Genomic DNA, 12,489 nt, shown 5'->3' with positions numbered 1-12,489 from the left:
ACTGCCGCCGCTTCCGGGGTGCGCGCGGAGATTCTCGCGAGAGCGCCGCCTGGGCGGCGAGGTCACGTGGTCGGGACGGGAGGAGGCGGGGTTAAACACCCGCGGGGGTGGGATCACACGCTGGGGGCGGGGCCAAGATTGGGGCGTGGTCACGGGGGGCGGAGTTATATGGGGCGGGGCCATACAGGGGCAAGGCTGCTATAGGGCCCCGCCTCTTCGGCCCCAAGCCGTGCCTAGCAACCGTTGCCAGGGCGCAGCGCGGTGGGCGGGGTCTGCCGGGCAGGTGTCACGGCGCATGCGTAGGAGAGAGTGATTGCTGCACTGCGCATGCGTACGACTGTCTCTACAGTGGGCGGGCGGTACCGCGCATGCGTGGAGGGCGGGGCCGGGTGCGTGCGGCGTCACAGCGCATGCGCGGGGCCGACATGGCGGAGGGGGGCTCTGCCGAGGGGGAGCTGGAGCCGCTGCGGCTGCGGCGGTTGCGGGGCGAGGGCTTCTTCGAGGTGCCGGCGGCCGACCGGGTGAGGGGCCGGGGCCGTGTGGGCGAGCGGAGCGAGGTTCCTGGGCTTCGGGAGGTGTCTGGGTAGGGGGGGAAGAGGGTCCCAGAGCCCTCAGGCCTCCGGTTTGTGTGTGGGCCCGGGGCCTGCTGAGGGGGGGCGGCTGCCCTGGGCCGGCGGACACGCAGGTTCCCCCCCTTGGCGGGGCGGGCCGGGAGCAGGGAGGGAGCTGGGCAGCCTGCGGGACAGGGAGGCTCCTCAGTGGCGGCTGGTGGGGACCGTGACAGGGGCGGCACGCTGGCCCCCAGCGGGGGGCTGGAGGGGCCGGAGAAGCCGCCTCTGTCCTAGCTGCTGCCTCAGCCGATGTCCCCGCCGAGCTTCTGAAACGCTGGTTTGCTCTGTAAGTGCCGGAGCAGCGCCGCGGTCTGCCCGGTGAGAGCAGTGTAGGGGTGTAGCTTAAGGTGTTAGTCTGCCATCAAGGTCGTGTGTCCCTGGGAAGGCTGGTGAGAAACCGCCCAGGGCTGCCCCAGAACTAGCGCTCGCCTGTGACGTGGCTCTTTGGTTCCAGCTGGGAAGATGCCGGAGCGTGAAGGAGTTCGAGAAGCTGAATCGCATCGGAGAGGGCACCTACGGCATTGTGTGTAAGTGCAGCGCCGGCTGCCCTCTCCGAGCCTGGGTCAGAGCCGGGCCCCGGGCGGAAGGAGGGGCTGCAGCCCATCTGCCCGCATCTTGGCAGCGGGAGCGTGTTGGGCTGGGAGATGTCGGTGGGGGGAACTGGGGCTGAGGGGAGGCTCATCAGCACAGGGGTCCCGCTGGCTCACCACAAAACCAGTTGTTTGTCTTCTGGCGCTGAGCGCATGGCCTGTGCTGCTCTTGCAGACCGGGCCCGGGACACCCTGACAGATGAGACGGTGGCACTGAAGAAGGTGCGGATGGACAACGAGAAAGATGGTAACGGAGGAGCGGGGCAGCTGTGGCTGGGGCAGCTCCTGTGGTGGGTGGGAGTGTCCCCGGCTCCTGGCAGTCGTGCAGCCGCGGCTGTTGCTCTCCGCAGGAATGCCCATCAGCAGCCTGCGGGAGATCACCCTGCTCCTGCAGCTTCGCCACCCCAACATTGTGGAGCTGAAGGAGGTGGTTGTAGGGAACCATCTGGAGAGGTGAGAGTCCCCATTCTACCCTCCCATCGTCTCCTGCCCTCCCTGCCTCTCCACGGTGCCCTGAGCCACCTCTGGTGGCACGGACCTGCGCTGGGACACCGCAGAGGTATCACGGGGAGGCTCCTGACTCTGTCTTGTCTACGACAGCATTTTCCTGGTGATGGGATACTGCGAGCAGGACCTCGCCAGCCTTCTCGAGAACATGCAGACGCCTTTTTCAGAAGCTCAGGTAAAAGTTGGGCTAAGCTTTAGGTACATCACCCCTGAGAAGGTGCTGCCGCCACACTGGCCACCAGCGTGGACTCCCCAGGCTTTGTGATCCCCGGACCTTGTGCTGGGGAGCGCGGGCTGAGCCAGGATTCCTGGGCTGCATGGGGAGCATGGGCTTAGCTGGCTCTCACAGAACGCTCCAGGGGCTTTCCAGGCTGATTTTTGGGCTGGAACAAACTGGCAGGAAGAGAGAGCTGGGAGAAAACGTGTCCCTAGACAGCCTCTGAGCTACCTGGGGAGGACACGGGGTCTGACACGCTACAGTGACAGGCATCCAGACTGCAGGGCACCCGAGTGGGCTTAACCTCTGGGCGTTTGCCTGGTGGATGCTGCTCTCACAGAGGTCGGTGTTCCTGTCCTTTGTCTCCAGGTCAAGTGCATCATCCTGCAAGTCCTCAAGGGCCTGCAGTATCTTCATGAGAACTACATCATCCACAGGTGGGAGCAGCAGGATGGACGCGGTGGGAAAGGGTGCTCAGGGAGAAGGGATCCTCAAACCGTGGTGCGATTCTTCACCTCCCGTGTCCTGCGAGCCAGGAGCGCTGTGTGGAGCAGCTGGGGGTGAATCGGTGGTTCCCTGTGGGCACGCTGGCGGGGCAGGGAGGCCACCAGATGAGAAGATTTGGTTTTCTTTGGGTTGGCTCAGCTCTGGGGCTCTGCAGCTGCGTGTGAGCCCTGGGGAAGCACAGGTACCTGCAGGGGCTCCAGGAAAGCTGGAGAGGGGCTGGTGACAAGGGCAGGGAGGGACAGGCCAAGGGGAATGGCCTGAAGCTGCAGGAGGGCAGATGGAGATGGGATGGGAGGCAGAAATCCTTCCCTGGGAGGGTGCTGAGGCCCTGGCACAGGGTGCCCAGAGAAGCTGTGGCTGCCCCTGGCTCCCTGGCAGTGCTCAAGGCCAGGTTGGATGGGGCTTTGGGCAACCTGGGCTAGTGGAGGGTGTCCCTGCCCATGGCAGGGGTGGCACTGGGTGCGCTGGGAGGTCCCTTCACACCCAAACCGTTCTGAGCCCTGATGGACAGTGCTGACCAGCCGTTCTGCTCCCCGGCAGGGACCTGAAGGTGTCCAACCTGCTCATGACTGACAAAGGCTGTGTGAAGATAGGTGAGCCCCTGGCAGCCGCCGCAGCTGCACCCACAGCTCTCCCTCCATTCCACGACGTGGTTGGAGCGAGGAGCTTGCCTCTCTCCTGACCTCAAGTCTCTGTTGCAGCCGATTTCGGACTGGCACGCACCTACGGGATGCCGCCGAAGCCGATGACCCCCAAAGTCGTCACGCTCTGGTGAGCAGTCAGCGTGGGGGGCTGCGCTGGCGAGTCCTTCCCGTGGCGGCGGCTTCCTTAGCGCTGGCTCCGCTGTGGTTCCCCTGAGATGGTGCTGTCCCCTGCGCAGGTACCGAGCGCCCGAGCTGCTGCTGGGGATGACGACCCAGACCACCGGCATCGACATGTGGTAAGGGGAGGGCAGCAGGGAGCCTGGGGGGGGGCTGCAGACCCACGGCGGGGGGGTCCACCGAGGGGCTTCTCCTGCCCCCGCTGACCCCACACGTCACCTGCTCCGCAGGGCCGCGGGCTGCATCCTCGCCGAGCTGCTGGCCCACAAGCCACTGCTGCCGGGCACCTCTGAGATCCATCAGATCGACCTGATCGTGCAGCTCCTGGGGACGCCCAATGAAAACATCTGGCCGGTGAGAGCAGTTCCCCGTTTGCTGCCTGCGCTGCCTGCGCTGCCTGCCTCCGCCTGACGCTCCATCCCCCTCAGGGTTTCTCCAAGCTGCCCCTGGTGAGTCAGTACACCCTGCGGAAGCAGCCCTACAACAACCTCAAGCACAAGTTCCCCTGGCTGTCAGAGGCCGGGCTGCGGCTGCTCAACTTCCTCTTCATGTACGATCCCAAGAAGCGGTAAGAGCCGTCGGCAGCTCTGCGTGGGCAGGACCCGGGGGCAGGCAGGGGAGGAGGAAGCCTGCCTGCGTCACGCCACCCTCCTGGCAGGGCTGTCCCCAGAGCCGGGGCAGGTCAGCACCTTTGGGGGGGCCCCGCCACGTCCCCTTGTCCCCGCCACGTCCCCTTGTCCCCGCAGGGCGACGGCAAAGGACTGCTTGGAGAGCTCCTATTTCAAGGAGAAGCCCCTGCGTAAGTAAACCCCCCCCGCAGGGCAGGGCCGCAGCGCTCTGGGCCCCACTGACGCCGTTCTCTGCCCCGCAGCCTGTGAGCCGGAGCTCATGCCCACCTTCCCCCACCACCGCAACAAGCGGGCGGCCGCTGCCGGCGCGGGGACAGAGAGCCAGGCGAAGCGCGGCAAGCCCTGAGCCCTGGCCTGCGGGAGGCACAGCGCTCGCCAGCCGGGATGGCTTTCCTTGGTGGGACAGCACCAGCACCGCAGGGCTCCATCCCCTCCCAGGACGGCTCCCAGATTCACGTCCCCTCCTGGCGCAGGGACAGCCCGGCTGTGGCGGGGGAGCGCTGTGACCCACCCCCCCCCATGCGTATCTTCTGCCCCAGAGCTGGGCAGGCTCCAGTGCGGGGCTGGGCGAGGGCAGCCCCGGGAGCCGCAGGCACATTTCAGCCCTGTGCCGGCCTCCTCCCCGGGGTGGGAGAGAGGAGAGCCGGGGCCCTCGGGCTCCGCAGGGAGCAGCCGGGGTGCTGGCGGGGCCAGCCCTGTCCCACAGGGCCCTTGGCCAGTGCTGGCTGTGCAGGGTCACCCCGACTTTGCTGTCAATAAATCACCTGCCAGCAGTGAATCGCCTCGTCCCTTGGCTCCAGCCGCACCGGGAGGAGCTGCAGCCCTGCTCTGCTTCCCTTGCGCCGCACACCCGGAGCTGAGCACACCCTGGGCTCTGCTTCCCAAAACTCGCCGTAGCGGAGCCCGGCTCCGCTCCTGGGAGGAGAGAGCTGCTCCCAGAGAGCAACACGGCATGGGACAGCACCGCGGGCCCTGTCCCTTCCCTTCCCACTGCTCCCCAGGAGGAGACCACCACGGTGCCAAGCAGCCACGCTTTACTGAGAGAACCGAACTGTTTACAGGGGGAGCGCCGGGGCTGGAGCAGGGGCTGTTGGCCGGAGCCCAGTGGGCTCCTACCGCCCCAGGGACGAAGCAGAGCGTGGCACAGGCCCCGCGGGGCGAGTTTGGTGTCCCCGGGGCTGAGCGGTGGCTGTCTCCATCCCCTTCCAGCCGCAGTGGGGGGGACAGGCACAGCCAGCAGCAGCAGGACCCCGCTAGGCCCAGGGTCCGGAGCCATCGGCCAGCAGCATGTCCACCTCCGTCCGCTGCAGCCAGAGCCGCCGCTGCCTCTCGCTGCGCAGCTCCTGTCCGCTGTGGCGGGTGCGGCAGGCCTGCCCGACCGCGCAGGCGCCGGCGTGGAGCTGCTGGCAGGTGGTGCAGCAGTAGGAGGGCAGCGTGCCCCGGCGCAGGCAGGAGTGCAGCTGGTAGCAGGGCAGCTCGGGGGCTTCCTGGAGGACTGGGGAGGCCAAATCCTGGGGCTCCACTGGTACCGGGGGGCTTACGCTACCTGTGGCCAGGGCAGAGAGTGGGCTGCCGGCCCCACCGAGCTCCTGCTCCAGGAAGAGGCAAGAGGAGGAAGAGGTGTCCGGGTCGGCGGTGCCCGTGGAGGGCACCGGCTCCTGCCGAAGCTCGCCATCTCCGCAGCGGTCCCAGCCCCTCCCAGGCACGTCCTGAGCGCCCCGTGGGCTGCCAGGGTCCCTCCACAGCGCTGGGCGGGCTGCGTCCTCTCCCCCTGGGTCCTCAGGATCGGCCAGCAGCTCCTGGTAGAGATCCACGGCGTCACCGCAGGCGGTAGCTGCCTCACGCTGCATCCCCCGCTGCTGCAGACTCTCCGCGCAGATGTCCGCGTCCCCGGGCAGCCAACGTGCCTCCAGCAGGTCCTCGGCACGCAGCTGGCGCGGCCGCAGCCGCAGCATCACCTCCGCCAGGATCTCGCACTCCAGCCGGCAGGCGAAGAAGCCGCAGGCGGCGGCGGCCAGCTCGGGCCCCGGGGGCGGCCGGGAGATGGCCAGGCAGTGCCGGTCACGCCGTTCGTAGCCCAACCGGCTGAAGATCCTCACCAAGTCGGCTTCGGGGAGCGCCGGGCGCAGCAAGTGCACGTACGCGCCGGAGAAGGTCTGCAACGAGAGCGGGGGGGGGGGGGCACGGCTGGAGACACCCGGCACCCCCCGGCACCCCCCACCGCCCCAGGCGCGTCCCGGGCCGCGGGTCCCCACCTGGACGGTGCCGAACTCCTTCCGCCAGGGGAAGAGGTAGAGGTTGACGGCCGCCAGCTCCAGCAGCCGGAAGGCGCTGGCCAGGCCCCGCAGCGCCGGCCCCGGGTCGGGGCGGCCCCGCAGCCCGCGGCTCAGCAGCCCGGGGCCGTCCTCCTGCAGGGCCCCCAGCAGCGCCGGCTCCAACCGCAGCCGCTGCCGCAGACGCTCCCCGAAGGAGGGGTCGGAGCAGGCCCCGGCGCGGCCTCGACGGAACTCCCGCTCCAGGCAGCGCCGGTACTCCTGCCGGTACTCCTGCCCGTACTCCTGCCCGTACTCCTGCCGCAGCGCCGAGCCCGCGCACATTCTGGGGGTGCAGCAGGGTGAACCCCCCCGCCAAGGCCTCGGCACCCGACACCGACACCCAGCTCCCGCCCCGCCCCGGTGCCTCCCGGTGCCCCCCCCGCCCCGCCGGCCCGGCCCCCCCCGCTCCCCGCGGGTCCCCTTCCGCTTCCCGCGCCACGCCCACCGCGGGACTGACGTCACCGAGAGGGGCGGTGCTTGATCGAAGCTCCGCCCACCAGGGGCGGGGCTAAACCCGCCCCGACAGCGCCCCCTGGAGGACGGGAGCAGCAGCGGCGCCCCGGGGGGGATTGGGGGGACACACGGGGGGGGGCACACACACGGGGGGGACACACACACACACGGGGGGACACACACACACACGGGGGGGCACACACACACACGGGGGGGCACACACACACGGGGGGGGACACACACACACACGGGGGGGACACACACACACACACAGGGGGGCACACACACACACACATGGACACACACACACACACGGGGGGACACACACGGGACACACACACACACACACGGGGGGGACACACACACGGGGGACACACACACACACGGGGGGGACACACACACGGGGACACACACACACACACGGGGGGGACACACACACACACGGGGGGGCACACACACACACGGGGGGGGACACACACACGGGGGGGGGACACACACACACACGGGGGGGACACACACACGGGGGGACACACACACACACACAGGGGGGCACACACACACACACATGGACACACACACACACACGGGGGGACACACACGGGACACACACACACACACACGGGGGGGACACACACACGGGGGACACACACACACACACGGGGGGGACACACACACGGGGGGACACACACACACACACAGGGGGGCACACACACACACACATGGACACACACACACACACGGGGGGACACACACGGGACACACACACACACACACGGGGACACACACACACGGGGGACACACACACACACACGGGGGGGACACACACACGGGGACACACACACACACACGGGGGGGACACACACACACACGGGGGTGCACACACACACACACGGGGGGGGACACACACACGGGGACACACACACACACACGGGCACACACGGCACACAGACATGGGACACACACACACACGGGGGGGGCACGGACACACACGGGGGGGGCACACGGGGCACACACACACGAGGCACACACATGGACACCCCCCCCAGCACGGTCCCTGGGGCAGGTCGGGGCGGGGGCTCGGCCGGTCCCACCCCACGGGGACCCCCCAGGCCAGGGCGCAGGATGGGGCGCAGCACCTGCCTGTGGGGAGCGGGGAGAGGGTCCCCCCGGTGCCGCCTCCTCACTGCAGGGACTCCACGTAGGACAGGGCGCTCTGCAGGGACGTCAGGCAGTACCCCTCCTCCCCAATCAGGTACCTGCGCCGCACACCACCACCGCCACCGTGCTGTCACGGCCGGGACACCACCATGGCCACCGCACCGCCACGGCCACTGCACCGCCACGGCCACTCCACCGCCACGGCCACCGAACCGTCATGGCCACTCCACCGCCACCGCCACTGCACCGTCACGGCTGGGACACTACCACCGCCCCGCCACGGCCACTCCACCGCCACGGCCACCACACCGCCGTGGCCACCGCACCGCCACGGCCACCCCACCGCCACGGCCACCCCACTGCCACGGCCACCGCACGGCCATGGCCACTCCAATGCCACGGCCACCGCACCGCCACGGCCACCGCACCGTCATGGTCAGGACACTGCCATGGCCACCGCACCGTCATGGCTGAGACACCCTGCAGCCGCCCCGCCACAGCCCTGCGCCCACGGGAGCCACAGCTCCCACCCGTCTCCCCTCCCCACGCCCCCAGCCCCGTCCCCAGGGAGGGGGGACGGTGCCCCCAGCCCCCCGGCACCTACCCCTCGTGGATGAACTCCTCCAGGGCGGCACACTCGGCCAGCAGCTGGGGCAGCCCCGTCTGCAGCACCACGTAGGACAGGATGGGCAGCAGATCGTCCGCCCCGCTGCCGCCAACGGGAACCGTCAGCCACGCCGGCAGCCATCACCGCCGGCCCCAGCGCCCCACCGGCGACGGGCACCCCCAGCCCCACACCTGCACCCTGAGCGCAGGAGGGGCGAGCGCCCCGCTCCCCGTCACGGCCCCGGCTCTGCTCTGCCTGGCCCTGGGGCTGGCTGCCCCCCGTGTCCCCTGGGCCCCCCCGTACTCACATGGCGGCAGAGGTGGGGGTCCGGCCGTCCCGGGCTCCGCAGTACTCCTCGGCGCACTCGCAGATGCCGCGCAGAGCTCGCACTGCGGCACAGAGCGGGCGCTGAGGGTCACCCCGCCGCCCCCCAGAACCTCCCCCCCGCCAGCCCGGCGCCCCCCGGCCCCGCACCGATGCACTCCAGCTTCCTGCGGGGACAGGTCTCCAGCGGGATGAGGCGCAGGTCCTCCACGGCGGAGCCGTACGCGGGGCAGCCGGGGGCCGGGGGGAAGAGCCGGGAGGACAGCCCCATGTCGGCGGGGCCGGCGTGCCGGTGCCGCTCCATGCTCCGCGCCAGGGCGGCCTCGCGGGGCCGGTGCACGCTCCTGCGGGCAGAGAGGCGAGGGGCTGCCGGGGAGGGGGCCAAGGGGGCCGCGGGGGGCCCGGCCCGGCCCCGGGGCCACGGTACCTGTAGAGGGCCAGCAGCGGGGCCCAGAGCGGGGGGAAGAAGGCCTCCTCCAGGCAGGCCAGGCACTGGTCCTTGCCGGCGGCCGTGTTCAGCCCCTCGAAGGCCAGCAGCGTCAGGGACAGCAGCCTGTCTGGGAAGGGACGAGTTACGCAGCACGCTCGGCGGGTGTCCGCGAGTCCCTCGTCCTCCCCACCCTGCACCCCGAGTCTGCTTCGGCTAAAACAACGGGGCGCGGGGGGCCCCCTCCTTCCCCAAAGGGCCCGTGGCTGGGGAGAGCCCCCCCCGGACCCGGCGGCCATCCCTCACCGATGGCGTTGTGGATGTCCCGCACGATGCTCTTCAGCTGCTCCGGCAGCGTCGCCTCCTGCCCGGGGCTGGCCGGGGGCTCCCCGGGGGTCCAGCCCTCGGGCGACGCCAGGAACCGCTCCAGGTCCTCAAAGGAGCTCTCCCGGGGGGTCTGGGGGGCTGCCGCCGGCCCCGGCCAGCCGCCCTCCGCCTTTGGGGTGCCGGGGCCGCCATCGGCAAGGGGCGTGCTGGACAGGCTGTGCCGCAGCCCGGCCGGGCCGTGCTCGGGCACCGAGAACATGCAGTGGAGGCTTCGGGAGGCTCGGAGCCGGCGGCCCCCCGGCTCGGCAGGCAGCGAGCCCCCCGCGTCCAGCGAGAGGAAGGAGAGGCCGGTGGGGGAGGCGGGGGCGGCATCGGCGGCGCTCTGGCTGACGGCCGGGTAGAGGCGGGCGTACACCGCGCACTGCAGCCGGCGCAGGAGCTGGGCGATGGGGTGCTCGGGGAAGCTGGGAGCAGAGGGAGGGGGTGGGCAGGGGGCACCCACAAGCGGCCGCGGCCCCCTCGTTCCGAGCAGGGCCCTGCCCCACCCCTGCGCTACCTGAGGAGGCAGGAGAAGAACCCCGACACCAGGGAAAGGTCTGCTGGGCTCCGCTTCAGCCTGGCCTTCCACTGCCTCGGCCAGTCCTGGGGGCGTCCGCCACCGGTCAGCGGGGATGGCGCGGCACCCTGCCCCATGGCGCGGCACCCAGCCCCACGGTGCCTGGGAATGGCACAGCACCCTGCCCCAGCAGCACCCAGGGGCGTCAAGGCCTCTTGCCCCAGGGCACCCAAGGACAGCAGGCATCCTGCACCCACGGCGCGTACTCACGTGGTCCTGCTCGTACTCGAGGATGGCGGCGTAGAGCGCTCGCTGCTCCTGCTCCTCGGGGGTGAGGGCCACGCTGCTGGAGAACCTCCTGCGGATGCAACGGCCCCGAGTGAGGGCACCTGCCAGGGTGGCCCCGGGTCGCCCTGTGCCATCCCCCTCACCTGTTGGCAGCCTCCTGCAGCCGCAGCCGCCGCTCCTCCATTTTCCGCTGCAGCTGGGCCACGGCAGAGTTAAGGCTCCGGAGCCCCCGTGCCGCCAACGGCACCGAGCCAGCACCGCTCGCCCACTGCCCCGGCACAACCCGCTGCCCCGGCACAGCCACCGCAGCCCGGGGCCGGGATCAGCCCTTCTCCCACCTCCGCCCCCCGATCAGCCGGCAGCAGGACAGGACCGGGGCCCCAAAAGCCGGTGTGGGACCGGTGCAGCCGAGGGACCGGGACCCGCAGCGGCGTGTGGGGCCGACAGGCGTGGGGCAAGGCGCAGGATGAGGCTCTGCCGGAGCCCGGTACGGCCACGGGGCCGGCGCTCGGAGCTCTCCCACACTGGGAAGGATACGGTCTCCTCCCGGGCCTTGGCGATCACCAGGTTCTCCATCATCTGCCGCTGCAGGGATAGCGTCTGCGGAGCAGGAGGCGTGTTGGGGATGCCGGCCCAAAGCTCCGGGCCACCAGCATGGGAGGCGTGGAACAGGGGTCCCCCAGGCCCCACAGGGACCCTCTGCCTGCTCAGCCCTCCCTCCGCGCCGTCCCACCCGGGGGGCTCCCCACTTACCAGGGAGGTCTTCTGCAGGGCCTGGCTGGGGTTCAGCCGTGCCACCCGCGCCTCGTAGGCAGCCTTCAGCTTCTGGTTCTGCAGAGACGCCTCCTCCAGCGGCGTCAGCTCCCTGCTGGGAACCAGCCCTCAGCACCCACCGCAGGGCACGGTGACATGTGCCAGGGTCCCTTCCCTGCCGGGACCCCCACCCGGGACCCTGGCAGAGCGGGGCGGCCACCAGCCCCCCCGTGTCCGAGCCCACGTACTTCCGCGTGCTCTGCGCCTCGGCAATCTGCAGCTTCTGGAAGATCTCCGGCGGCAGGAAGGGAGAGAGCTTCCCCCCTTCGTCCGAGAAGACCCGGCGGTGCCTGGGGAGGGGAGCGGGGCCCCCGCTCCGCTCCTGCGCGGCCGGTTTTGCCTGGGCTTTCCCTGGGGGGGGCAGGGACAGGTCAGCTGCCCCCCTCCACTGCCAACCGGAGCGGGACCCCACCGCCCCTCGCTCACCCAGCGCCGCCGCAATGGACTTGACTCTCTCCAGGCACTGCTCCGCGAGCTTCAGCATCTTCGGGGTGTCGGGGCTGAGCCCCTCGCTGCCGGCTGCGGGAGACGCAGGGTGTCAGGGAGAGCGCCGCGGCGGGGCACCGGCCAGCGGGCACGGGGGGGGCCGGGGGTCCTGCCCTACCTGTCCCTGCCGCCTCCTCCTGCAGGGCCTGGGCGATGAGGGCGATGCTCCTCAGGTACTCCACGTAGGCCTCCTGCCAGAGAGGGGGGCTGAGCCGCGGCCCCCCCGGGACCCCCGGGCAGCACCAGCCCCGGCGGCAGGAGGGAGGTGTCGGGGCGGGGGGGGGGGGGGGGGGGCCGCAGCCCCCGCGGCCCCGGTGAGACCCTCGCCACCTCCCCGGGGGTGTCGGGGGTCCGGGCGGGGGGGCGGCCCCGGGACCCCCAGCCCCCGCAGCCTGCCCCGGGTCGGGGGGACACGCACACCCACCCCCGGACACCCCCTGGCCCCGGTGGGCCCCGGTGGGCCCCGGCCCTCCCGCTGCCGCCAGAGCCGGGGGGAACCCAAAGGGGAGGCCGGGCGTGGGGCCGCGGCGGCCCCGGGGGTGCGGGGTGAGGCCCGGGGGTCCCGTCCCGCCCCGCCCCGCGCTCACCCGCGGCCGCCCGGCGCTGTCCATCTCCAGGGCGCCGCTCGCCGCCCTCATGGCGGTCTGCAGGGCCCGGCCCGCCCCGCCTCCCCCGCCCGCCCCGGGCCCGTCGCCGCCCGCCGCGGCCATGGCGGCCGCCGCCCGGAACGGCGCGATCGGGCCGCGGTGCCGGGGGGGGAGCGCGGCGGGACCGGACCGGCGGCGGGGTCATCCGGCCGGCAGGGGGCGCTGCGCCGGGCGGGGCGGGGCTGGGCCGGGCCGGGCCCGCGGCG

The 12,489-nt window shown here is 71.2% G+C and overlaps 3 protein-coding genes across 5 annotated transcripts; 1 reads left to right on the top strand and 2 right to left on the bottom strand.

Moving 5' to 3' along the window:
• Positions 1-393: 393 nt before the first annotated feature.
• On the top strand, positions 394-4,660 carry CDK10 (cyclin dependent kinase 10). Its single transcript, XM_075765620.1, has 13 exons — positions 394-521; positions 1,066-1,138; positions 1,377-1,448; positions 1,552-1,654; positions 1,802-1,883; positions 2,295-2,362; positions 2,973-3,025; positions 3,134-3,203; positions 3,313-3,372; positions 3,484-3,607; positions 3,682-3,821; positions 4,000-4,052; positions 4,125-4,660. The coding sequence occupies exons 1-13, from the start codon at positions 411-413 to the stop codon at positions 4,226-4,228; spliced, it is 1,113 nt and encodes a 370-aa protein (XP_075621735.1). The 5' UTR covers positions 394-410; the 3' UTR covers positions 4,229-4,660.
• Positions 4,661-5,135: 475 nt separating this feature from the next.
• SPATA2L (spermatogenesis associated 2 like) lies at positions 5,136-6,479 on the bottom strand. Its single transcript, XM_075765985.1, has one exon. It carries the CDS (start codon positions 6,477-6,479, stop codon positions 5,136-5,138), a length of 1,344 nt encoding a protein of 447 aa, XP_075622100.1.
• Positions 6,342-12,473, bottom strand: VPS9D1 (VPS9 domain containing 1). Of its 3 annotated transcripts, none has more exons than XM_075766058.1 (16): positions 12,224-12,473; positions 11,755-11,827; positions 11,577-11,669; positions 11,339-11,501; positions 11,091-11,205; positions 10,875-10,937; positions 10,481-10,533; positions 10,320-10,407; positions 10,050-10,135; positions 9,473-9,957; positions 9,167-9,296; positions 8,890-9,083; positions 8,723-8,804; positions 8,413-8,517; positions 7,787-7,906; positions 6,342-6,480 (listed from the first exon to the last, which is right to left on the bottom strand). In XM_075766058.1, exons 1-15 carry the CDS (start codon positions 12,344-12,346, stop codon positions 7,831-7,833), a joined length of 1,929 nt encoding a protein of 642 aa, XP_075622173.1. In that variant the 5' UTR covers positions 12,347-12,473; the 3' UTR covers positions 6,342-6,480; positions 7,787-7,830. The 3 variants fall into 3 exon arrangements, with proteins under 3 accessions (XP_075622173.1, XP_075622174.1, XP_075622172.1); XM_075766059.1 differs by having other exon boundaries at positions 11,091-11,202; XM_075766057.1 differs by having other exon boundaries at positions 11,091-11,202; positions 11,339-11,669.
• Between the last annotated feature and the right edge of the window lie 16 nt (positions 12,474-12,489).

Source organism: Balearica regulorum, chromosome 13 (genome assembly GCF_011004875.1).
Source record: "Balearica regulorum gibbericeps isolate bBalReg1 chromosome 13, bBalReg1.pri, whole genome shotgun sequence".
NCBI classification, from domain to species: domain Eukaryota; kingdom Metazoa; phylum Chordata; class Aves; order Gruiformes; family Gruidae; genus Balearica; species Balearica regulorum.
Note: the sequence above shows the minus strand (reverse complement) of the source record. Positions and strands in the feature narration are given on the sequence as shown.

Excerpts from the sequence above, each read along its gene's own strand:
- CDK10 (XM_075765620.1), top strand. The coding sequence starts at position 411 with ATGCGCGGGGCCGACATGGCGGAGGGGGGCTCTGCCGAGGGGGAGCTG. Across the intron at positions 1,655-1,801 it reads GTAGGGAACCATCTGGAGAG|CATTTTCCTGGTGATGGGAT; the intron begins GTGAGAGTCCCC and ends TGTCTACGACAG. Across the intron at positions 3,373-3,483 it reads ACCACCGGCATCGACATGTG|GGCCGCGGGCTGCATCCTCG; the intron begins GTAAGGGGAGGG and ends CCTGCTCCGCAG.
- SPATA2L (XM_075765985.1), bottom strand. The coding sequence starts at position 6,479 with ATGTGCGCGGGCTCGGCGCTGCGGCAGGAGTACGGGCAGGAGTACGGG.
- VPS9D1 (XM_075766057.1), bottom strand. The coding sequence starts at position 12,346 with ATGGCCGCGGCGGGCGGCGACGGGCCCGGGGCGGGCGGGGGAGGCGGG. Across the intron at positions 10,136-10,319 it reads TCGAGTACGAGCAGGACCAC|GACTGGCCGAGGCAGTGGAA; the intron begins GTGAGTACGCGC and ends GGACGCCCCCAG. Across the intron at positions 9,297-9,472 it reads GGACATCCACAACGCCATCG|ACAGGCTGCTGTCCCTGACG; the intron begins GTGAGGGATGGC and ends GTCCCTTCCCAG.